At 27.8% G+C, this 26,958-nt stretch overlaps 3 protein-coding genes across 9 annotated transcripts in view; 1 reads left to right on the forward strand and 2 right to left on the reverse strand.

Moving 5' to 3' along the window:
- Window positions 1-1,111: 1,111 nt before the first annotated feature.
- On the reverse strand, window positions 1,112-16,439 carry Hsp60A (Heat shock protein 60A). Of its 5 annotated transcripts, none has more exons than XM_043048205.3 (12): window positions 16,303-16,439; window positions 14,643-14,811; window positions 11,568-11,820; window positions 10,444-10,526; window positions 10,001-10,096; window positions 8,921-9,014; window positions 8,667-8,835; window positions 6,164-6,371; window positions 5,000-5,137; window positions 3,658-3,832; window positions 2,735-2,913; window positions 1,112-1,445 (listed from the first exon to the last, which is right to left on the reverse strand). In XM_043048205.3, exons 2-12 carry the CDS (start codon window positions 14,805-14,807, stop codon window positions 1,290-1,292), a joined length of 1,716 nt encoding a protein of 571 aa, XP_042904139.2. In that variant the 5' UTR covers window positions 14,808-14,811; window positions 16,303-16,439; the 3' UTR covers window positions 1,112-1,289. The 5 variants fall into 5 exon arrangements, with proteins under 5 accessions (XP_042904139.2, XP_071040518.2, XP_071040519.2 ...); XM_071184417.2 differs by having other exon boundaries at window positions 16,246-16,380; XM_071184418.2 differs by having other exon boundaries at window positions 16,159-16,358.
- Window positions 16,440-16,768: 329 nt separating this feature from the next.
- LOC107442236 (10 kDa heat shock protein, mitochondrial) lies at window positions 16,769-24,794 on the forward strand. The gene is made up of 4 exons (XM_043048206.3): window positions 16,769-17,061; window positions 18,983-19,144; window positions 23,295-23,384; window positions 24,573-24,794. Exons 1-4 carry the CDS (start codon window positions 17,059-17,061, stop codon window positions 24,621-24,623), a joined length of 306 nt encoding a protein of 101 aa, XP_042904140.1. The 5' UTR covers window positions 16,769-17,058; the 3' UTR covers window positions 24,624-24,794.
- Window positions 24,795-26,132: 1,338 nt separating this feature from the next.
- The window catches only part of LOC107442255 (leucine-rich melanocyte differentiation-associated protein), a 33,314-nt gene continuing 32,488 nt past the window's right edge, over window positions 26,133-26,958 (reverse strand). For all 3 annotated transcript variants that reach the window (XM_087153049.1, XM_087153048.1, XM_087153050.1), the window contains exon 8: window positions 26,133-26,811. The gene's annotated coding sequence lies outside the window, so the exon portion shown is untranslated. The remainder of the gene's footprint in view (window positions 26,812-26,958) is intronic.

Genomic DNA, 26,958 nt, shown 5'->3' on the forward strand with positions numbered 1-26,958 from the left:
GGAGTCTTTCATCCCTGCAACACATAATTTTTAAATAAGTCTAATACGAAGATCGATGATTGATATTAAAATCGCCTGAATAAGAATCGAGATTGTCAGAATCTGGCGCATTTCCCAATATTTAAAATTCCTAAAATCAGCCAAACGTACATAAAATCCTAAAATCAAACAGTACGTGTCATCATCTGAAAGACGGGGAAGTCATTCTCTTGCACTTACGCGCGTCAAAAAGTTCAACATAGAAATACTGGAAATAGGGCTGTTTTCCTGAGTTTTCGATACTTTTCAAGGTCATTTCGAAATTTTCAAGGATTTAATATCATTTTCAAGTACTTCTAGGGGCCCTTAAAAATCAAAATGAAATTCAAGTACTTTTCAAGGTCGCGGGAACCCTGAGTGTACAGAGGAGAGATCTATGGCATATTTATAACAAAATTAAATAGTTTTTCATACTAGAAATCAGCTAGGCTGTGCAATTAAATATGTTGTACTTTACTTGATTCTTTAATTTTTTTTTCATTCTAATATTCCTTTGTGCCCTGTTTCATTCTCTTTGCATTTTATTAATGAATATCTTCAACTTAGAATTTTAAAATATTTCAGGACTTTCTTTAATTTTGTTAAACTGGAACATCTAAAATAATTTATTACCTGCAACTGTCTTCTATGAGGGTAAAAATAAACTTTTTAACACTTATTGCAACACATTATATTAACTTTGATAAAAGACCTATTGAAATTTTTATTACACTTTGGTTTAATACAAATGGCTTTCATCTTTTAAACTCATTAAAACTCTTAAACGTACATAAGAGTTTATAAATCCAAGAAATAATTGTAGCAAACCATGCACCACTTAAATTGTTTTAGTAATTAAATATGAAATATAAGTTAATTTTAGAAAGCAGTCGAAATTAAAAGATGAAGACTTTTTTTTATTACAGAGCATTTATGTTTTAATATTTATTTAACTTCAAAGTATCACTTAGAAATACTTGTTCCATAGCAATAGTTGCTCTATTTCATTTGATTACATAAGTTTAGAAATCAAAAAATTCATCATTATAATTTAGAGCATAATGTACCACATAAGAACACAGGAAAAAACAAGTTAATAGAAAAAATTGTTTATTATACAAGGCTCTACAATGAATTAACAAAATGCATGACTTTTGAGAACAGTGATAATGTTATGATTAAAAATGCACAATTACTCGTAACACCTGTTCTTGATCCCTAATCTCTGAGTATCTGTCAATTGTCTTAAAATTCCTAATATAGTTTTATATTTAATAACCTCCCATGCCACCCATTCCTCCCATACCACCCATGCCTCCACCCATAGGCATTTTGTCTTCTTTTTCTGGAATATCAACTATGACACTTTCAGCTGTAGTCAGTAGAGATGCAACACCAGCAGCATCTAGAAGAGCAGTTCGAACAACCTGCAATAAAAATTTTGAACATTAATAAATTCTGCACATTGAAGGTTTATATTATTTTGGGTTTTAGCTCAAACTAAAGGACTATCATAAGGTTCAACAATGGAACAAAAAAAACTTAGTTGTTCAGGAAAATGTACATACAAAAAGTTCAGCAACATGCACATAATTGGAGACATGAAAGGATAATTCACATTTTTAAATAATTAAGCATAAATTAGTTTTTAACCATTAAAATTAGATAAAATTAAATTGAACAATTAAAATTGGTTGGATTCTTGAGAAATCAAATATTAAATATCCAACTTTTAAAAATTAAGTAAGCCATAATTCATTCGATAATGACTAATTTCTTTCAAATTTTGCAATTTTACATTGTTAAATGATTAAAATTAACATAAAAGGTTAAACTTTTTACTACTCTCTTTAACTATTTGTAGCACATTTCTTCACACTGTGGCTGTCTATAATTTGAGGGTCAAGAATCAGTCTAAGATTAATATTGTATGATTATTCTTTTAATAATTGTGAATTAATGTTGAAATTAGTTAGTGGAAGTGAATTAGTGAGAAATTATCATATTAATAAGCAGGGGTGATTGTGAAATGAAGTGAAAAACCCTGAACATTTTATGTGTAAAAAATCGATATCTAGATAACAATTTATATACCATAGATGCTTCATATTAAACAAATAAAAAAAAAAAAAAAAAAAAAAAAAAAAAAAAAAATTCTAATTAAATTTCCTACCTATAAGGAATATATAATTTAGAAATCGCCTGAATATGAATAGTGATGTAAGATTTTTAAACCATGTGAATACCAATCGCAACGTGTAACTTAAATGAGACAAATACGAAAATTGATGCTCAATATGCAAACCGCGTGAATAGGAAGTGATATTAGCGGATTCTGGCGCAATTTTAAATATTCGAAATGGCAAAAATCTGCTAAACTAAAAGAAACTTGTGTACGTAAGCTTATCGTTAAAGGGTAATTAGTGAAAATTTCATCCGATTAAAAGTTTTTGATTAGCGGAAGTACAAGAACCAATGGTCTTGAGAAACTAGATATTCTCAGAAAAATTATATGTCCTGCTTTTAACTTTTAGACCAGGAAGGATCAAACGAAAAACCTGGAATTCTGGGATACCCCCATATTACAATCACTCCTGAATAAGTCATTAATAATTACCTAATTTTAGTGGTAAGTAATTACTTTGACAATAACAAAAAACAAGACAATAAATTTTTGATGATTTTGCTTCTATGACCAACTGATATAAAAACTTACTTTTGTTGGATCAATGATTCCAGCTCTGATCATATCAACATATTCTCCTTTCATGGCATCATAGCCAAAGTCTCCTTTGTTACTTAGGACAGTTTGTGTTACAACAGCTGCATCAACACCAGCATTGACAGCTATTTGTGTAATAGGCATCTTCAGAGATTTTCGCACTATGTCAATGCCTGAAAACAGAACAATTGTTAAATATTTTAACTATAACTAAGTATTAATTTTAATAAAAGAAAATATAGAACTTTTACAAATAATTAACTAATGCTTTATTTTTTTCAAAGGAAATGTTAATTTATTAAAAAATTTAATGAATATAATCAGGATTTCTAGCAAAGCTTCTGAACCTCCAAATTAAAGAATAAAGTAGATCTTTATGGCCTTTATGATTATTACAGTACATCATGTCAAATATATCAGTTATTTATAAAGATTTGTCATTTAATTTATATTTTGAATATTAAATTTGATCTATTAAGATACACATAGTATTTGAAAGATCAAATACCATTAAGAACTCTTTAAAAAGAAATAATTTTTTTTTTTTAGTAAGGACTAATATATTAATAAGCTTCAAGAAAGGCTAGATATTTGAAATAAGATTCAAATAATTTTATAATACTCTTTAGATACACATTAAATTTGTCAAGACTGCACATAAAGACAAATATTATTTATTTATTAAACAAATGCCAGCCTTTGACTATTAGGTCATTAGGGTTCTAGCTCTCCAGTACTTCTTAACAATACAGTCAGTCTTAGTGCAGTGAATGTGTCCAAATGCACAGTCATCATGGCCTGTCCAGAATTACATAAAAGACAATCTGATGACGTAGTGAGCTTGAAGTGAAATAAATGAGAACGTAGACAAACATGACCAGTCAAAAGTCAATATAAAACACTTGGAAAAAAATTACCTGTTTTCTGATCATCATTTTCAGGCTTTAGGGTATTCAAACAGTCAATACACCTCAACAGGGCAGTTCCACCACCAGCAACAATACCTTCTTCAACAGCAGCACGAGTAGCATTTAATGCATCATTCACACGATCCTTCTTTTCATTCACTTCCAACTCACTAGAACCACCAACCTATAAAAAGAACCAAAGTTATCTTCTCATCTTATTCATCAGAGCTCATTCTAGACAGAGAAAAGGGCAGGGTGCAAAAGTTTAAAAAAAGGGCATTATTGTTCTAAAAAGGCAATAATTTCCTTCTATGGGCATTCATGTTCAATTAAAAGACATTGTCAATTAGTAAAAGAATTTTTTATTTTAATTTACTAAAAGTAGCAAAGCAATCATATAAATTACTAATTTGTATCAATAAATTAACATATATTATGAGCTAATTAGCTAGTAATTTATTTAAAATGCATGCATATATTAATAAAATAATAAATGTATGTTTTTAAGTGTCTATAGTTATGATTTAATAATTAAAATGATTAATAATAATTATGGTTTAATGATAGTGGAAGTAACTGCAAACTTTCAAAGACAAGTGCAACAAGGGGTTGTGATGGCTATTTTTCCCTTCCCATATAAATCTATGTATTGACAGCAATGACAAACTAAATAAAAAGAGTTGAAAATAACAAAAGTTTAGGAAATCCATTGCAGAGTTGGGGGGGGGGGGGATAAAGAAGGACTTAGGAAAAAAAGGGCAAAAAGAGTATAGACTAACATCAGGGCACTAATTTACTTCAGGGGCAACAGGGTGGATTTTTTTGACTAAAAGGGCAGCAGGGTGCTGCGCCCTGCTTACCCTGCCTATAATGAGCTCTGTATTCATATAAAAAATGTTATGAGGTCTCACTAAATTTAACACATTTACTGTTAGGCATTTTGATGTTATCTAATTATATTGCACATTTAATTAGAGAGAATTAGATGAATATTATGTATTCAATTTAATGTTGAAATGGCATCAAAAATAATTAAAAATTCTTTCTCACCTTGATTAATTTCACATAGATTTACATGTAATTAGATACTAGCAAATCTTAATAACAAATACTCCAAAAAAAATTTTTTTTTTTTAAATTTGTCTATTAAAATGAAGTTTCAAGAACTTAGACTGCATTTAACTATTCAAAAACAGCTCTTAATTCTAAAATATTTTAAGGCATAACAGAATTAAACTTTAAAGAACTCAAATTATTTAACTATATTATTTATTGACAAACAGAACTTTGGCAAAATGTAAACTAAAACCATGTCTGAAGGAAAAACAATTTAAAGTAGATTTTTGCTTACTTTTAACAAAGCAACTCCATTGGATAATCTTGCAAGGCGTTCTTGAAGTTTCTCTTTTTCATATGAAGATGTAGTTTGTTCAATTTCATCTTTAATTTGACTAATTCTTCTATCAATATTTTGTTTCTCTCCTTTGCCCTAAACACGAAGACAAATATAAATCTGCTTTATAAATTTAAGAGAAAATTACAGATAAGCAGTTATGTGTTAGATATGGTAGAACAATGAGTATGCACTTTTGAAATTTTATTAATTAGAACTACTTGGTGTAATAAAATAAACATTGTTTATTGCTCTTTGTGAAGCAAGAAAATTAACAAATGTAAGCTTAACGTAGGATACATAGTCAGTTTTTGTATGTTAATAACATAATTTTTTGTTATAAAAAAATTTTAAAGGGCAAAATTTTTTTTAAATTAAAAAATATTGCATCTAAAAGAGGTCCTACTTCATTTCAGACACAATGTAATTTTTTTTCATTATCAAGAACTAGATTTTATGAGTAGCAAAATACCACCGAAGAGGATATTATATATTAAAAAAAAAAAAAAAATAACGGAAAAGTAGAATTCAAGATATATGATTGTAATAGATGTTTCTTTAACTTTAGAATCGATAACTTGTCTCTAAGCAATTTAAACATAGGATATTTTTCTGGAGCATAGAATTTTAGGTTATTGTAAAAAATTGGATTTTTAGAGGCAAAATTAAATTTCTTGACTATTCTAGGTTTTCCTTTACCAGTTAGTGCACTGATCTAAACCAATTTTTTCGAAAAGGCTAAGAAGTTTTTAAATTTCAATGTTTAGAAACATTGGATCAATTTTATATATTGTAACAAAGTATAATTTCTAAAAACAATAAGAAAATATGGAGTGAATTTTTTCCTGTTCAAAACTTACTTCTAATTTACTATTGTTAGTTATAATTGTATAATAATAATACATTAGCATACATCTGCATTTAAAATTAACGTTTTAAATATAATTTTTTTTTTACACATTATAACTGCCACTTTAGGTTTACGTAAGGTGAAAGCTTGTCCAACACTATCTAGTAAAGCAATTATTAAAAACACAGGCTAGTTAAAACCATATGACATATACAAATATCACAACATTTTTTGCATTGCAAATAGCCACATGTTTAGAGCTGGAAAATTACCTTTAATAATAATGTATCATCTTTTGTTATAACAACTTCTGAAACTTCTCCTAGGTCATGTGGCTGGATATCTTCTAACTTTATCAAATCGGCATCATCACCAAACACAATGCCACCAGTAGAAATAGCCATATCGTGCAGTGTACTTTTTCTATTATCACCAAACCCAGGAGCTTTGACTGCTGCAACCTGTAGTCCTACTTTTAACCTATAAATTTTTAATCATTAGATTTGCGTTTAAACACAAGATTGTAATAGAAATGGCTCTAAAATAACTTTCTAATTTGTTATGCAACTTATCTTATTTAAAAAATAATGTATTTAGCCGAAATGCTACCACAATAAATGAATTACATATTTGCACTGAACACTGAATTACAATTTTAATAACACGTCAGGCAAATTACTAACCAGTACTCAAAAAGTACTCTATACCGGGGAGTACATATATTTAAGTGCTAAATTTTAATTTGCGCATACTTCTATACACATATTGAAATTAATAATATTCAACTATTGAATACTTAGAGCAAGGATATACAATTAGCCATGCATCCAATGCGAGCTATGTACTATAATTAACAAAACATACAGCAAGTCATTTAAAAAGTTACAAGAAGCTGAAAAATTGATATACGCATTGCATGTACTTCATATTGTATCGATTAGGAAAATCACTTTTAAAACCATAACTAAAATTTAATGCGGATTTGTGATCTAACTAATAAAAATACTAAAATGACATGAAAGTTAAATTTTCAAAACACTTCTTTTAACAGGGTTCCCACTCTTTTAAGAAAGCAAAAATTAACACTTTTAAGAACTTTTTTTGAAAAATTAGACTTTGTACTCCATTTTTGATGATATCATCGAAACTGAATTGCAAAATTAAGTACAGAAATTCAGATTTGCAATTTTTTTCATGTATATTAAAAAGAGTAAAAAAGAAATTTGGCAAAAACATTGAAAAAATTTATTACAAGTTTTTATAATTCACTAATAGACCAGCAAATGTGCTATATTTACTTTTATGATGAACTTTAATAAAATTATTTCCAGCCAAACATGTCAAGAATTAACTTTATATTAAGTTGCAATGCTAACTGAATAAAATGATTAAAACCTAAGAATTTTCTAGTTGAGAAGATTAAATTTTTATGGAACCATCTGCTTATCCTTAAGAAATAAAAATAATAATGTAAAAATCTAAACTTATTTAACTTTTTTGATAGAAGCAAATCACGCTTTCCTAATTAGTTCTCAGGAAAAAAAAACTTTAAAGTACTTTTGAAAAAAAAAAAAAATTTAGGTTTTCATCAAAAACCTAGGTGGGCTGGGATTTTTTAAACCTTGTTTCTCACAGATCTGTTTAATTTTTAGTACAATCATGAATTTTAAAAAAATGCTATTTTTTCTACATATTTACAGTTACTTATAACACATTGAAATATTATACAAATTTATTTAATTCCAACATTTTAGGAAATAGTTTGCATTATGGATTCTAGTTTAAAATTTTTCTTTGATACTTCTTTTCTTAGCATTTTACTTAATTCCTATAAGCAGACTCATTATACCAGATGGATTGAATTTCGTGAATTTGTCTACTTTTTAGGTTAGTGTGGGTCTTCTAATTAGGTACCTTAAAACTACCCCCCCCCCCAAAAAAAAAATTATCTTCCAATTGTAGCATCCCCCTTGTCCACACTATTATTTTCTTTTAGAATGCTCCACTCTCTCTTCATAGAGTATCATTGTTGCGAATCCGCCACCTCCATCTAGGGGACAAAACCGAAACTCATTTTAGCTGTAACCGAAACTGATGAGTTTATGTATTATTTTTTTTGATTTCGAAGGAAGGGAGCAACTGCTACAATCAAAATAATTACTTCGGAGCTTTAATTGTAAATATACTGAATTCAGTAAAAATACTTATAAATCACATGTCTAGTTTATTGAATACTTTAATATTCTGTTTGTTTTTTAGAGGATTACATAAAGAGGCATACCATATTACCATATATAAAAACATTTTGTGGAAATGCTGGATGAATATACATAATTATCTTACACCAGACTTTCCAAGGTTTGAATTTATAAACTAAACCTTTGAGATTTTACAGGATGCAAGTACAGTAAAATAATTGTGAGTGAGCAACTACTAGTTAAAAGCATTCGTCCTCTAGGCCAAGTAGATTTGAATTGGGAAAACAGATTTAAAAAAAAGTAAGTTTCCAACAAAATAATGAAAAAAGGTATAACAAGAAAAATTGAAGAAAACAGGGTCAGTTTCATTTCTAACTGGTATGGAAATCAAAGATATTGAGCATTTAATATGTCAACCTTTCACACATTAATTATTGCAACTAAAGAAGTTTTTATCCTCAAGTATGTCTTAAGCTTCTTGGGATTATTCACTTATTTACAAAGTAAGGTAGCACATTTACCACATTTCATATTATCAAGATGCCACCAAAGGCTTTAAACAGAAAATCTTGTTTACCTGTTCAATACCATGGTGCTAAGAGCTTCACCATCTATGTCTTCAGCAATAATGATCAATGGTTGACGTTTAGAATTTGCCAGTTCCAAAGCTGGTATAATAGATTGAACACTAGATATTTTCTTCTCACTGAATAATACCAATGCATTTTGGTATTCTATTTTGGCACCTGAAATAGGTTTTTAAACATTTAATCCTCTTTCTTAATGCTTGCTAAAAATAGGAATATAGTTAATTCAAAGCAATAAATTTACCCTTAGCTGTATTAATAAAATAGGGTGATATATATCCTCTATCAAACTTCATTCCTTCAATAACTTCTAATTCATCAGTTAATGTCTTACCGTCCTGTAAATATTAATGCAATGTTATACACAATAGGAAATTAATAAATTATTTAATTTTCAGAGTAAAATAACTTAACTAAAAATAATCTAATAATTATTTCAAGGGATTCATACTATCTATAAGGTACACAGTAACATAAGTAAAAAAACACATAAGTAAAAAATCGTGAAAATATGGGAGGACTTGATTATAAAAGCATGAAAAATTGAAATTCATATCACTTTGGTTTAAATTACCAACATCAAGAATTCCTAACAAAAGACATGACACTTACTACCTATAAACTTCTTTCTTAAAAAATGAAAATTACCTTTAGTTCAAGAAGTAAATATAAATCCTCACTATTGCACTAATTGAATTTTTAATTATTTATAATACGGTAAGAGGTTTATGAAAATTTTGTTTAGGAAATAATCGTGTAAAAATCACATATTAAAACAAGTCAAAAGTTCTTAAAAATTTGATTTTTTAGGTTCTCAACTTCTTTTTCCAACTTTCTCTAAATTTACCCAGATTTTTTGTCCACTTTTAATTTTAATGAGTCTTTCAGGTTTAATCTTTTGATGGAGACGATTTGATAAATTATATTAGCACTAACCGAAGTTTGTTATTTTTATAACTTTAAATCTGATTCAGCCTTTTAAAGACAAAAGGAATTTTCTTGAAAATTCCTTTTGTCTTTAAAAATCATTTAAAGCTATTGTCAATGGGTTAAAACTAAATTTCAAAAGTTCTATAATATATTATATACCAATAATGAAATTTTGTTAATTGAACTTTTCACTCTTTATGATATACTAAGATCTTCAAACTTGAAAGACAAAAATTAAATAGTTTCAATGAAATGATTGAGTCATTTAAATCTGATTTTAATAAAATCATTTAAATTAATGAACACTGGTGCTTACAGCTTCATGACTATGAATAAAGTTAGTTCATCAGGTAAATTAAATAAAAAGATACAAAAATGTAGAATTTCAGATTACCTTAACAGTAATAACACCATCATTACCAACTCTCTTCATTGCTTCTGAAATTAAATCACCAATAGCTTTATCTCCATTTGCTGATATTGTTGCAACCTGAAAAATTACAAAAGAAAAGAAATTAGATGAATTAGTAAATGAACAAGTAACAATTGAACCATGTTTTGAATTGTTACCACTTATGCTCTGCTGAAAGTTAATTTGTATGAAAAGATTCAGAATAAGCTGCTACATTGATCTTAGTTTTCAGACAACAATTAGAAATTATGCCATTCAAAACCAGATTTTTTGAAAAGATAAAATTACATTATGTACTATAAATGCTTTTAGAAAATTTGAACAACTGAATTTATTAAAAAGGAAGTTAATTTCAATTATTATTTTAACTTTATTGATGATTAAAATACAAAAATGTAGTGAAACAAAAATTTAAAAACAATTACCTGAGCGATTTCATCAGGGGTAGTAACTTGCTTTGAATTAGATTTTAACTCTTCAACTACTCTTTCAACAGCCATCATAACACCTAAAATATAAAAGTGCACAAAATTTAATAAAATCAAAAATGGTTCTGATGGCTTTATGTTAAAATAATTGATAATCTGAAAAAAAGCAGAATAAACAAAATTGAAAACAGTAAATATTTTAAAAGTATTTCTAAACATCAGATTAAATGTTTATAAATGAAACTAACGTAAAACTTTACTTCTGTACCCAAATTAACAATACTAACCACTTTAGATGTAGAGATAAGATTTAGTACTTCTGCTGTTCTGACTAAAATAATTTTTATTACATTTCTGCACAGAAAAAAATGTTAATTTCACTTAAATTTTTTTTTTTGTCACATAATTGTAATCATATTTACTTAACTATGACTAAATATGATGCGAAAAAGAATAGCTGAATCATATGAATGTTATCTTAACCTACACTAGCGTGTTAAAGTCTTATAGATGTCAAACTCATTATAAATGGTTGATAGAAAATGTAATAAATAATGTATAATTTTATCTCTAAACGTTTTTAATATGCCTATCAACCAGAAAGCAAAGCTAGTGCTACGAAAGTCACTTTAAATCTAATGCAATTTTCATATCAGTGGGATATTTGTTCTTTGTGATGTGATTTTCTTACATCTAGGAATTGGATGAAAATACAATTGAAAGATACAATTTTAACAAATAAGCGTAAGTTTTGCATATTTATTTACGGAAAAAGTGATTTTAACTTTAATTTATCATTGACATTTATTTTTGAAGAATTAGTTCTTACACGACTCAAATTATATATATATAAAAAAAGAAATATTCATCTGAACTGAGTGCAAAGATTTAAATTTAATCCGAAGATTACATTTTCCATTAAATTGCAAGAAAAGTAAAAATTCTGAAATCAAGTGCAATATATATGTTGGCTTGACTAAATAAAACAGAAATCATCTCCACAAAAGAAAAACCCGCATAAAAGGGTAACAATGCCTTTCACACGTTGATCAAAAACTATTGCACACAAGTGTATGTTGAAACGATAGATTTTAATTATCAGTTATAATGTTAAAAAGTACCTTTTCTGAATTCAGTAGGATTAGCTCCCTTAATAATTTTTTCAAATCCTTCCTTGGCTATTGATCTAGCCAAGACTGTCGCTGTTGTGGTACCATCTCCAGCTTCTTCATTAGTGTTATTAGCAACATCTTGAACCAACTTAGCACCAATATTCTGGAACTTATCTTTAAGTTCAATAGCTTTGGCAACTGTCACACCATCTTTAGTTATTTTTGGGGATCCCCATGACTGTTCAATGATGACATTCCTGCCCTAATTAAACAAATAAAAAACTAAGTAAATTACTTAAATTTCTAAAGAATATATTTAGATATTTCAGATTTTAAAGACGAATTTAAATGTAGAGTACCATTAGATATAAAAGCTTTTTACTATTAATATATGCTGAAAATTTCAGTGAGATTTTACAAAGTTATAGAAAAGTTATTGTAGTTAAAAACAAGCTTAAAAAATTTTAGTGTTAGAATAGTTATTCCATTTTGAGTATTTTTATTCTGTTTCTGGAGAACTAGTATTAAAATTATTCATTTAGGAGCTCAAGATTTATGCTTATATTTTTGAATTTATTTTTCTTCATTTCAATATTCAGGGGTAATTGTGAGCCCAAATTACAGAAAATTTCTTGAGTTAAGAAAAAAAGTCTAAATTGAAAAATTAGAGAAAAAAAAATTAAACAAGTTTTTTTTTTCCTTTTTTTCAATATTTCTTAGTTTACTTAAATTATATTTAAAATTTTACACATACCTATGATGACCTGGAGAAGTAATTGAAATTTACAAATATGTCTTTCTTTCTTGAGTTTATGATTATAACAATTATTTACTGATAAAAAATGAATATTAATCATGAATATAAGCCTATAAAGTATCTCTCTGGCTCTCCCTTACAAACAAATAAAATAAACTGTGTTTTTAGTTCCACGTTTGAAAATTTGATTTCCAGAAACTTCTGTGATCAATGATTTTTTGAAACGTCTGGACCTTCGATCCCTGTTAGCGAAAAATCCGGATTTTTTCCGGAGCACAATCAGCCCTGAATATTTCATTTCTAAAATAGATTTTCCTTCTTAGTTTTATATTACTTTATCTTTCATGAGCACAACATTGGTTTGTCTTTAGATAAAACTGAACTGAGTTCACTTTTTATTTTTAATGGACAATTCTTTAGATAATTCGAGTCCATTTTAATGCAGTACATTCAAGTTAACACTTGAAATTTCTTGTGCACTGATAATACTTTTAGAAAAAAAAAGCAATAAAATATTAAGATGAAAAAATATATATCAATATTCCTGTAAATATATATCTATCAATATTTGTGTAAATATTTCTATTAACAGATAATATTTTGCTTTATTATACAATACTATGAAGCACACATCAATTCACCTATAAATCTTATTCTCAAAATTAATCTACAACTTAAATTTAAAACCAAGACTCATTAACTATCTAAAAATTAAGAGAAACCTTGGCCACAAGCTAGTAACATTGCTCTTTGACTTTTCTTGGAAAATTATTCTGATACATTTTAATAAATAAATTTTCCTTTCAAACTTTAAAAAATAAAATCACTTGATTGACATAACAGTACAAAATAAGTTAAATACTTTGGCGCAACAAAAATGTGTTTTTTAAAGTTTAAATTTCAGACACTCTTCCTTCATTTATCACTATTATTTTTTTAAAATTCAAAATAATGCTATTTTTAAACCTTTTGTTTAAAATGATAATAAACTGTTACTTTTAACAGAACTGTAGAATGAAGCCCAAAATCTTTTTACAAGAGTACGATCTGAAAAATCTTTTGTTCTTATTAATGAAAAGTTAATCCTTATAAGTTTAAAAAAAAAGATTGATCTGATGATAATTAAGATAATTTATCATCAGATCAATCTTTTATATACTGAATCAGATATATAATTTTTAGCCCAAGTTTAGTCAAACTACCTACTGAAAAGAGAAAAAAAAAAAAAAAAGTCATGTGAACTATTATTAATCATAATTTATTCAAATTCATAAATTTTAATTTTAAATAACTTAACTAAATGAAATTAAAACATATGTAGTAAATTTAATGTACAAAAGTTCCTTAGATATAAATATTCATTAAAGAATTTTTATATTTTAAGATAGCTACATGCATGTGACTTAACGGACAGTCGTAGCTGTATTCAGCACCCGGAAAAGTTGCAGACCGGACTGGGGTCTCTATACTTCGTTTATTAAATGCCCTCTCAGCCTCCCATAACATCCATATTCAGTGGATACCCTCACACGTGGGTCTTTTTGGAAACGAACGTGCTGATCAGTTGGCAAAAGGTACTTCCCTTCCAGCCTCTCCAAAACACGGCCCTCACTTACTCCGAATTATTTTTTACCTGCAAATCTAAAGTTAATAAAGCTTGGCCTGTTCCACCGGATCACAATTGGAGCCCTTGACTTTCAGGGTACACGTGCCGACCAAACCGCTACCTGTCGATTTGTCAGCGGGCATACTAAGAGCCTCACTTTCAGTGGACAAATTAAACTTTTTCCATTTTGTAAAAAGTGCAACTCCAGCGAGGCCAGTCCTCACCATCTACTTGATTGCCTGGATTTCACCATGGAAGAGGTTCTTGAGAGACCTCTCCTTTTTCCTCGATTTTTTGAAGACTCACGACCTCATGGATCTGGTATAGCTCCGCTATCCCAGCTGGGATTGGAAACATGCATGCGAGTATATGAGAGAAGTAGTTCTTAATAATGGTTTTGTTCAATTTCAAAATTAAGTACAAACAAGTTTAAAATTTAATTCTCGAACCAACATGTTTAATTACAAATTAGAAAAGTGCTTTTCTTTAAATCTTACCTTTAAAAAAAAAAGAATACATAATGTGAATTAAACAATAATACTTACTTGAGATTTGGTAGAAATCATAATTGAGAATAAGTTTATGTCAAGCTCAAAGGAAAACCTACAGTCTGAGTAACATTTTATTTAACTAAGATTCCGGTTTTGATATTGAATGTAATAAGAAAAAGTATAAATTTAACTTTAGGCGAATATTTTCTTTCAAATTAAATCAGAAATACCTTAGGACCCATTGTTACTGCAACAGCATCAGCAAGTACATCAACACCCTGAAGCATAAGGGCTCGTACATCAGGTCCGAATTTAATATCCTTAGCATAATGTCTTCGGATATTTACAGCCAATCTTCTTGACAACAAAGGACGAAGAACAGTATGGAAATGCATTTTTCTAAGAAAAAATGAAATAAGTTTTAAATTTAAATCCACAAAAAAATATATAGACATAGGTATTTAACAAAGTAAAATGTTACCAGAATCTCAAAGACATTAAAAGCAAATATGTACTACGTAAAATTAGAAATAAAACTCATTCCTGCCAACACAATTTATTTTATTAAGAATCAAAGATATCAATTTAAGAACTTATATATTACAGGAGGAATAAAAATTAAATTATAATAGCCCTGTAAAATCATATTAACACAATACCAGTAGTACCCATTCTGATAGTTAAACAGCAATGAGTTCAATAACAGTTGATTACAACCTTTTCTAACAGAAAAGTTCAATTTTTGCATACTGATAAATTAAGTGTTTAAATATAAGATTTAAGGAGAGTTACAAGGAAATATAAATTTTCCATGTAAAATAATATGCAACTTTGCAATATAATTATTTCAGTCCTGTGATCTTTGTCACCAAATAAAATTGCCAACACGCCAAAATGATTTCAACCTTCCAAATATTTTAAAAATCAGTAGAGGTTTACCTGGGGGTGGTTACTCTACAAGTTGGTATCAAAGTTATTTCTTTTAGACTTATGGGTTACTGCTTTACTTGGGAGATTATTCTGCTGCAAATCACGGTCTGGAAATTTTAGACAAGGAGCACAATGTTCTTAACATAAATATAAAACCCTTCAGCACCAGCACAAGGAAACTATTTTTTGTTCATTTATACTTAGAATCTTTACATGAATATGAGATGGATACCTCTATGCAATGAAATCTCAAATATATTTACATTCATTTCTCAGAGATCAGCTACACAATTTACTTGACACAAATAAAACTTAATAGTGATCTTTAATTTATTTCTTATAGTTTTCTTTGTTAATATATTGCAGGACATAACATTTAACTTTATGTATAATTATATTTAATTTGCTAATATAAGGACTATTATGATCATAATATAAGAAATACTTCAGAAAAAATGTACATGTCTCAAATAACTATATAAGCCAGCAAGCACTCTTCCTCTTACATAAATTTATAATTACAAAAATAAGTGAACAAAATTGTAAAGAAAAAATTTCGATAATCACTATGCTACTATGAATAAGGATTGCGAGAATGTAAAGAAATTGCTAAAATTATAAAATAGTCTACATTAATAAAATAGTTTAAGTCAACAAGACAGTGATGCAATATATTTAACACTTTGCCTAAACATACGTGTTAGATATTTATTTAGTGTTAATAATTCTGTAAAATTTATCAGCGAAATTTCATTTCCTTTGAAATCGCAATACATTAAGAGAACATATAAATAACAACTAATGGACTCTGTTTACTTATCTGGTGATAAAAATCTAATTTTCCTTTAAGACATAAAAAATAATTAAAAAAAATAAAATGAATTAGTCTTAATTTAAACTCGCAAATATTAAATTAATGTAAATAATTCTAGTCTGTTTATTATTATTTAGAGAACTTACATATTAAAGAAAAGCACAAAGAGTCAAAAATTTAATGAGCCGGTAGATGCTACTGTAACGATATCAAGGGCGTCAAGAAAACCATGTGGTCGTCTGTATGTCTGTAAAGCAGTTCCGCAGAAAAGCCGGCTTGACCTTATAGAGATTTTTATACTAAATATTCAGCTGGCTTTGAGATATTAGTTATATTTTAAATTTCTGCATAAGTTCAAATGGTGTGTTTTATGTTTGCATGTTAAATTAATGAATAAAATTATAATTTAGCATGTGATTTGAATCAGATTACTTATAAATAGCGATCTGTCATAATGAAATTTCTCATTTTCTGAAAATTTAAACAGCAAAAAAATGCATTTAAATTATTTTAACACCTGTAATTTAAATAATTTTTCGAGAAAATTTGACAATCATGGTTTGTTGTTAAGAAATTAAAAACAAAGCCAAATCAATGTTTTACTCAATGTCTGTCCTTAGACTGGCCTGGAAATTTCTGGAAAATGATGAAATAGTTTACGTTTTGATTTTAGAGCTCATTAGAAATCAGTTGAACAACTTAACTGGTTGTAAAATTTTATTATAAGTTTAATATCGTTTTTTATTCCTAAAAATATTATTTGACTCACATTTTGTAAACACGTGGTTTCTGATCTGAGTCGCTTCCCCCCCATTTATCAGACCGGCACCTAGTGATCAGATTTGGTCAAATATTTCTCTAATTTGTGACTCTTTCCTGAATCTAGATAAATAACCAAAATAATGGTATGTCGCTTTTAAATTAATTTTTGTAATTTCTTGTTCCCAATTTAGATATATTTTTTGATTTATAAAAATAAACAAATAATTCTAGTAATGATTTTGTCGATAAACATTTAAGAGGCTTATTATCATACTTTAGCTTATACACAAATTGTATGCACAAATACTTAATCTGAGATTTTGTGTTATAATTTTATAATGGAACGTCCTTTAACTTCCTAATCTAAATCTTTAAAGTTGTCCTATTCCTGATTTCACATAGTGATCTGTCACTCCAACACATTGATTTTGTACTTGAAATTTTAAGAAAATAAATAAACCTATAAATGTTTGCTAGGGAGTGGCTGCTAGTTATACCATTTGATTTGATTTGGTTCTTTTCTGTATTATTTTTTCCCAGTTTTTCGCTGACCACTGCTGAAAGTTATAGATACTTAGCGTTTATTTTGCTGTAGATCATAATACCGAAATCTTCTTGGATTTTGTGCCTTAAAAATTGCCTAATTAGTAGTGCAAAGCGCGTAGCGTTTTTAAAAAGTGCCTAAAGGTACTTTTTTTTTAAAAAACCCTCAAAGGTGCTTTTGAAAAGCACCTTGGTTGTTTTTAAAAAGTACATAATTTTCCCTTTTCGTAAGTTAGATTTTTTCTTCACCATGTAGATTTTTGCCACGTATTATGCAAAAGCGTGCATTTCACAATATTCTATTCAACGTTTTCACCAGTCATTCTACCACGATCTATTTTGGTGTACCGTCTGTTCATAGCGTATGAAAGCGCTAATCATGTTACATGATTGACGAAATAATTGCGGTTCCGCATGTGCGTATACTGAGCTGTGTTCGGAGAGATTATTGCACTCTCATGTGCAACTCTGTTACATTTTTCAAGGTATTCTCAATTTCTCCCCTCTGGTATCGAACTGAAAAATCCCATCTTTTTATGGTGGCTACTATAATTAAGAAAGGAGTTTTGTCAGAAACTAGTTATTTTATCAGGATCATGTAGTCTTTGAAAATTATTTTGCATTTTGTTAAAGTATATAGTGCTTAAAAATATTTTTTGAGTGCCTAAAAAGTACTTAATAGGTGCTTATTTTTTGTTAAAAGATTTGGCTGCACACCTTGCAGTATTTGTGTCTAAGTAATCATGAACTTTAAGGGGTTAGCATGCAGTGGCTGGTGAGAAAATTTTAGAAACAATCTATTTGACTTCCTTAAAAATTATAGTTTATACCCCAAATTTGGACAAACCTCTTTATATTTCTTTTAAAAATATTTGAAGTTTAAAATAGAATTTTAAATTTTTATAAAAATCTGTCTTATAGATCAGATTATAAACCTTTTTGTTTAAATACAAGTTTAAAGTAAATTGAAGATTTGATTTAGTTTTCAATGTTATGGGCGCTTGACACCAATAGTTTCAATTAAAATATTTGGGTTCGATTTAATTCACAATATAAGAAAGTTCAAAAAGTGATTTGAATCTTAGATTTTACCATTTAAGTTCTATACAGAATTATTGACTAGATTCAAACTGAAGAATGAAATCTAAATTTTTATTTATACCAAGTCAATGGGTAGAAGTTGTGATTTAATTTAAATCAGTGACTAAATGTGTTTCATTAGATTTTGCTAAATTTCATTAATTCAATCCGCTTGCTCAAATTCTTTGACATTAATAAATTTTGCTATTTCTTGTTAGATAATTTGAATCATCAAACCACTAAACTACTTTTTTAACTCACTTTAGTAACTAAATTACTTTTTTTTTTCTCTCTCTCCTTTTGAAATTCTTATGAAATTAAAGTTTTGAAAAATTTTATTTTTCTGTTAAACTAATAAGCATATCACACTGAATTATATTGAAATATGTTTATATACTATGTGAGATTTTTACTTTGTGTTTAAAACTTTTTATATTTTAGGCTGGAATTGGTAAGCGTCTTATTCCTTTGCTTGATAGAATTTTGGTGGAAAGATTTATTCCAGAGACTAGAACAAAAGGAGGAATTATGATTCCTGAAAAAGCTCAAGCGAAAGTTTCAAGTGCCACTGTTGTTGCTGTTGGTCCTGGTGCACACAATGCTGTAAGAATTTTAAATTTTTATTTGTGCAGTTCACTTTCTCTTTGGGAAAAAAATAGTCTCAAGAATCCCATAGATGGCTTAGGATAAAACTAGGTCCATTATTATGAAATTAAATTTCTTAGCAGGACAGTGTTTGCTCCCTAGCAAAATTATTTTATAAAGGAAGTTTAGTGTCTTTTAAGAAAAATAAAACATTTTGTTGGAAAATTGAGTAAATTATTTAACTTTGAATAATTTCAGCTTATTGTAAATTTAAATTTTATATCTAAATTTTTCTATAAATTATTATAAATTTTTACGAAAATTTTTTTTTAATTCCCTATTTTTAATTTTGCATTTTTGTTTTAAAGGCATCTTAAAAAGTGGCGTTGGCTACTTTTTTATTGTCAAGTTTTTATTGGAAAAAATATAATTGGTGGGCAGATTCTTAGCTACGCCAAAAGAAGTTGCAATAAATTTTTTTTATTATAAAAAATGCTTACATTTATTTTGAAAACTATGCCAAAAAAAATTATTTTCTTTCCGTTTTTTTTTTATTGATCCGGTTACAGTGTTATATTCAATATGAAGTGATAATTTTCATTGGTTTGAAAGCTACTGTGAAATAAAATTATATTTTGATAGTATGTGAGTAATTCTAAATTTACTAAAGTTATGAATTTTTAGATTGAAAAAAAAAATTACAAGGTAGAGTAATTTGAAAATGTTATTTTAGGCTAAATTTTTCCTTCAATCTAAGTCATTGCTATAATCTGAATATCATTACCAATCTTTTTTTTTTTTTTAATTGTTAAAAGAAAAAAACATTAGAGATCAATTCTTATACTAGTCGTGTACAGTAATGGTAGAGCTTATAATAATTTAGGGAAAGGTTGAACCTAAAGACATGAAAATTGGAAACAAATTGACCTTTTTTATTCATATTTCAAAAGCTTTCATAATGTGTTGAAAAGTTAGGAGTACTATGCAAGTGGTTGCATTTATAAAGTTTTGCTGCTTTATGTATTTCTAAATAGAAATATGATCTAGTGTATAGAACTTAAGATTTTTTTTCCCTCTAAAAATGTTTGTACGTTCTTCAGGATTTGTGATTCTTAAACATCTCATATAAAGAATCTTCAATCCCACTTATTTGCATTAGATGCGAAATCCCTATGAAAAAATACACATATATTAGGGGGACCAGATCTGTTTCTGAGGTCAATATTGTTTCTGAGCATTTGATATTTGCATACCTGCCAAGTCTCCTGTTTTTACTATCTCTTGTTTACCTGTATAATTCTCAAATTTCTCCATATTTGTTGCAATTTTTAAAAAGAAAATTTGGTGTTAAAGTATCACAACATTTCTCTTATTCCTCTTCAGATAGTGCTATTGCTAGTACTGCTGTATGTTGAGTGTTAGTAGTTTAAGTAATTATAAACAATGGTTTAAAAAATCTTCAGATTAAGATTTATATACATATTTTTCACTGGCTAAATATAAGTGTTTATATTATTTCCAAATTTGAATTTCTCTTTTTGACTTAAATGATTATGCATGATGTATCATAACTTTACTTGTAACCTAAAAAATGTTGCTAGTAATATGTTATTTTATTTTCCAATGTTGGCTGGTTTAGATTTTAATCTTAATAATATATTCAGCCTCGTTAGTAACAACCTTTCAATGTCGGAAATTAATCAAAAAATGAGTTGGTTTTTAGGACTAATAGATATTAAATGCGCAGAAATTACATTACTTTCCGGTCCCTCTAATATTTTGCTTGTTTTAGAAATTGCAACCTTGGAGAAAATATTTACTATTCTGGTGAGCTTCCCTGTTCTATAATAATATTTTGATATCAATTAAATCCATATAGGATAAAACATATAACAAGCTTAGTTAAGAAAATCTTCAATTTATTACATATTTTAAAAAGATTAGTTTTGTATTTTTTTTTAAAGTTTGTTACATTTTGTTATTCTTTAATGACTAAAATAATAATTGAATCACTAGTTTAATTCATCTTTATTTAAATAGTTCTCTACCTGATTTCACTTATCAAGAGTATTTGTTTCGTTAAATTAATATTTTTATTTTAGTTGTGCAAAAAAGGTGAATTTTTTATTAATACCATGCATTTACAGGGTTCCCACGGTCCTTGAGAGTCCTTGAAAGTCCTTGAATTTTTTTTTGTTAAATTTAGGTCCTTGAAAGTGCTTGAAAAACGTCTTAGGTCCTTGAAAAACTTGATAGGTCCTTGAATTTGTCCAATACTGCCGACGGCCCTTTTTATAAAACACCCGCGGATCTTTCTCGTTCTTTCTGTTTTGTTCCCGAGCTCTCTAACGTGGTTTTTAACGCCACCGTTTCTAACCAGGCCTAGTGTCTGCCAAGCGCGCGGAGCACAGCAGACAATCAATGTGTTCGGGGCGAGACTCCACTTCATCTTCTGTCGCATATGCTTAGATCTTCTTTTTTCTTATCGAAACTGGAATACTCTCGAATTTCGTAACAATATGTACCTTATAGTTTTCAATAAATTTGCCGTTTTACCATCCGCACTTGTCCTTACGTTTGCGTCATTTCAAAACTTTATTGTAAAGCGTATTCGCAAAGGCACGGCTGCGTATTTGTGTTATGTAGTTTAGACTAGTTATGCCTGGGAAGTGCTATTTTAATCCCCAATGGATGGATAATCAAGCTTATAAAGAATGGATTTTATCGATGCCCGAAAAGAAGTTCAGAGCCAAGTGCCGATTATGCATGAAGGAGATCAATATCGCAAAAATTGTAGAATCTGCTCTGAAATCACACATGAAAGAAAGGTAAAACAAAAAAGCAGTCTCATGACCTGAGTTCTCTTTTTCCAAAGACATCAACATCTAATTCATCTGGTGTAAATACTCCTTCAACATCGTGTGCCCCAAGTGAAACAGAAACTTTAGTGTCCGAGGTAACATTGTCTTCTTTTCTGGTCAAAAGGAATGTGCTTGATGCTGAAATTCTCTTGAGTCTGAAGTGCATCACTAGTAATTATTCATGTAACTCCTGTGAATGGATTAGTAAATTGTTCTCCAAAATGTTTGCTGATAGCTGTATAGCGAGACAATTTTTTTGTCGTGCCACAAAGTGAGCCTATTTGGGCTCCTTTGGATTGGCACTATACTTCAAAGGGATTCTTATAAATGAGCTGAATAATGTGGATTGCTACACTGTACTCTTTGATGAGACGTTAAATCAGTCTCTACAATCTAAGCAGATGGACATTATGGTAAGGAATTGATAATAAAGTTTGCACTAAGTATCTTACCTCCCAATTTATGGGTCATGGAACTGCAGAAAATATTTTGTCCTCTTTTTACAAATGCATGGATGATGGTTAAAAGCTCCCTAAAATACTTCAATTATCCATGGATGGACCCTATGTCAATTGGAAATTCTATTAGAAGCTTCAGTGTGAATTAAAAGAGAAATATTCCCACCAGGTCATATTCATTGGCAGTTGTGGATTACACACAACGAATAATGCTTTTAAATATGGTGAAAATGGGATATGTTCCTTCTAATTTTTATTTTCAGAAAGAATTGTTGCTGCATAACATTTAGAGAAGGTTGTGTAAATTATGGATGAATAATTTCAGAAACGATGTTTAATAGAGGAGAGGAGGGGGTTATGGAATATGGAATACCTAAGATTTAGCTCTGTCTTTCATGCAGCCTTCACATGGAAATACACAGGATTAAAGGATTTCACCATTAACACCTCATTACCATTAGTTATAGACTGTGCTGAAAATGATCTTGTGAATTAATATGTAAAAATAGTAGGGTTGTTTTTAAAAAATATATAAATATTAGTCCATAATACATATACTCTCTTCTCTCTATATAGGCAAAGCATTTAGGTATTATATTTCAAATTAATTATTGCCACAACAAGCATTGTTGCTTCTTGTAAAATAGAAGAGAATAATTTTTAAAATTGGTCTAAGATTAAGGTCCTTGAAAATTTTGTTGAGGTCCTTGAAAAGTCCTGGAAAGTCCTTGAATTTCAATCTCATCATATAGTGGGAACCCTGATTTAAAAGAAATTTCTTTTTCTTGCAATTTTCTCTTTTGCAATTTGTAGTTCGACTTACAGAATTTGTCTTTTTTTTTCTTCCAGAAAGGAGAATTTGTTACTCCCAGTGTTAAAGTAGGTGATAAAGTACTCTTACCTGAATATGGAGGTACCAAAATTGAAATAAATGAAAAGGTAATGGCAGTTTTTCTAGTACTTTTTATTTTTCTGGTAAATGTTAACTTCTATTTTCTTGCAGCTGATTTTTTTTTAAAAATTATTTTTGTGTTGCACTTTTTCTGTTATATTTAATGCTTCATAGACTTAAAAGTTTTTTTTCTTTTTCTTCGAAAGTCAAATAAAATAGCAATCTATTAATATCTTCTGAGTTTTCGAACAATCATAAATTTTTAAAAATAGTCTTCCCTCAATTTCTACTGCCACTTAAATAAAAACAATTTTTGAATAAAAATTTTTTTGAAAACACTATTAAAATGTTTCTTGGTGATTAGAAATGTTGTATTTAATGAAACACTGTGTTAAAACAAATTTTGATTGTGATTTCAAACTTAATATAATTTTAGTATTGTTATAAAAAATTTACTTTTTTTTTTTTAAAGCTATTTTTGCAAAGGAAGACTTGAGAAGGAGAAAAAGCCGTAGCTCAAGTGCCTTTCACTTGAGACAAAGCTATAATTTATAATATAAACTATGTATACTAAAAAAGTAACGAAAGTTATTTAGCTTTTTGAAGATAGCCGATTTGGTGAGATATTTTAACCTAGGTAAAAGTGAATGAATTCTAGATTTACAAAATTAAATTGCATACTTAATGATCATTTTCCTAAAATGATAGATTTTCTTCATTTTTCCTTCATACCATTTTCAGAATTAGCATATATGGTCACTAGTAATGAACATTCCGCCATTATTTGTTAATCAGCCCTTTTGTCGAATGTTCAACCAAATGTTTAAAAAAGGATTTTTCATTAATTTTTGAATTTGAAGATTTAATAAATTATCTAAAATAGTATTTTTTAATAAACTTTATTTGTCAATAGGTTCTAAAACTTCCACACAGTTTGCAAATTTATATCCTGGAATACAAATGAAAAAACAATTTAAAGAATTAAAACTAGATTACTTTATACTGAACCAAGAGTTTTGTAATGCTAATTGTTTTAATCAATATTTCAATAGCATTATAATCTAAAAATTAACATTTAATACTTTACTGAATTAGTGTTATTAAACTTAAATCTTTCATTTCTTCCAGTTTTTTTTCCTCCATTTGTCCTCATGTTTTTGCTTTCTTAATAAGATCTTTAATTTTATTAAAATGCAATTATTAAATAAATGTTAATTTGTCTTGTATTATTTTAGGAATTGTTTATCTTTAGAGATGCTGACATTCTTGGTAAATGGGCAGATTAAGAAGTATTTAACCTAGATAGAAAAAATTATTGAACAATTAAGTCAATCATCAGTGCAGCATTGATGTCTCATTAGCATGAATCCGAAAATATTGTAAAATGCATTTAAAGATGAATCATTAGTGGTTATAATTTCATTTGTTATTTTGAATAAAATGTTTTTTCTTATAAACATCTCTTTAATTGTAAATATTTTCTCTATTAGTATTTTCTTGAATCTTAATTCTATTTTTTTTTTTTTTTTTTGTCTAAACTTTAACTTAAATGTTTTGATATTTTTATTTTTGAAATACAGTTAAATGAAAAGGTATATTGTTTTACCTATTTTAAGTTGGTTGTTAGATTTTTCTCCTATAGTTGCAAAACTTTTTAACTAAGTAGATTTTCTTCTTGTTATGAATAGTCTGAATGAACAAGTTGCTTAAATACTTTAGTTAATAGCTAATTTATTGATCTTTTCACTTCAATAAAAATTTAATAATTCTGAAATTTTGAGTTTAAACAATGCAGATTGGGAATTTATTTTTAATCTTTTTTTTTTTTTTTCAATTTAAAAAAAAAAATAGATTAACATCCATTTTATGTTTTTCTCTTTCCATTAATTAGCCCTGTCAAAAGATATACAAATTCTAACACTATTAAGAGACATGAATAACTATTACAAGCTGATAACAGAATTATTACGTTGTATTACAACATATAACAGAACTTTTCTAAAAGCAATCATAACAGCTCTCTGCATCTTGTGTTAAATTTTTACTATGCTTTTTTTTTTCCTAATTAATTTTTGGTAACCTAAAAAATAATAAAGGAGATACTAATAGATTTCATTCAATAAAAATGTGAGACATATGATTTTGAGTAAGTAATTTAACACTACAAGTTTGTCCATTTTTTTTAAAAAAAAATATTTATTGCAGTTTAAATTGATAAAAACAGATTTGGTTTGATGCAAAAAGTTTTTTTAAACCTAAATTATGCAATAACAAAATTATTTACCAATCGTCTAAACTGCTGATATTTATATATTGGTTGTTAAGTGTTAACTGACAAATGTATAATACTTACTATCTTTCAAAAAAATGCAGATTACGGAACTGTAGGTATAATTTTATAAATAAAATGAATAGAGAATCTTAAATGCTGTAAGCCTTTAATCTCAAATTAGGATTTGATGACTGTCTTGTAATATACACTCTTTTAAAAATGCTAAATAAAAAAAAAATATCCACTATCAATTTATTTGTAAAAATTATAAATGATTGAAAGAACATTTAGCTTTTCTCCATTTTATCGACTGTTCATGTAGAAGGCTTCTGAAAATGTCAAATTGAATTAGGAGCCAATCATGCATAAAGTTCAAAACTAACTCTTCAACTAATATTTCTTGTCTTTCTGATAACAACAAAAGAATAGAAGGAATAAGAATTAAGTTTTTTAATAGCAATATACAAGTCTATATAAAAATGGTTAAAAAGTACAATATAAAATTGAAATAAACAAGTCATTCTTATGATAAAATAATTTTTTATTACATTTGTTAAATGGTACAAATATCTTAACAGGTTTTTATTTTATTTTAGAAACCAAAAACTTACAAGAAAAAAGGTGACAGTTTCAGTGTAAAAAGGTATAATTGAGTTTTTGAAAAAAGATATTGAACTCGTCTTTTGACTAGAATTGAATACATTGGGTTTTAGCTGAACATTTGAATATTGAGTTAAATATTTATAAATTTCAGTTTTTTCTTTGTAAATATTTACATTGAAAAAATTGATAGTTAATTAAAAAATACAAACACAACACAAAATAATAGAGCAAGTTTATCAAAAAAGTAATAGACGGGACTCATTTTGTAGACTTTTTTTATGGTACACCATAACTTTTTTTGATCTTCAAAATGGTATCAGTTGCCATTACAGTGAAAACTGACATGAAGTTATTTCAAATTTTAAAGGCTTGTATCCTAAAAGAAATGCATCATATTTTGAATAATTTTAGTACTTATAAATTTCTTGAAGTAAATGTTTCAAAATGTGTAGTTAATTTTATATTAATATATGATTGCATTGCTAAGAATTTTGTGTTATAAAGAGAACAATAGTGGAATTCGTGCAGGTGCCTTTTCACCTTGACTCCAATAATATGAACCTTCTTGATTCAAGGCTTAATTTACAAGCTTTTCAAATCTAGAACAGAAAATAGGTTTTCTTAATTAGATACATTGCTGACCAATATATGAATGTTAAAGTTTAAAGCATTCAGTTCACACCGCAAAATAATTTATTAAATTATCTTTCTTTGTTTCTAATTGTCCTGATATTTTAAGAGGACTC

This window comes from Parasteatoda tepidariorum, chromosome 10 (assembly GCF_982258835.1).
Source record: "Parasteatoda tepidariorum strain Cologne lab strain chromosome 10, Ptep-v5.0, whole genome shotgun sequence".
Classification (NCBI taxonomy): domain Eukaryota; kingdom Metazoa; phylum Arthropoda; class Arachnida; order Araneae; family Theridiidae; genus Parasteatoda; species Parasteatoda tepidariorum.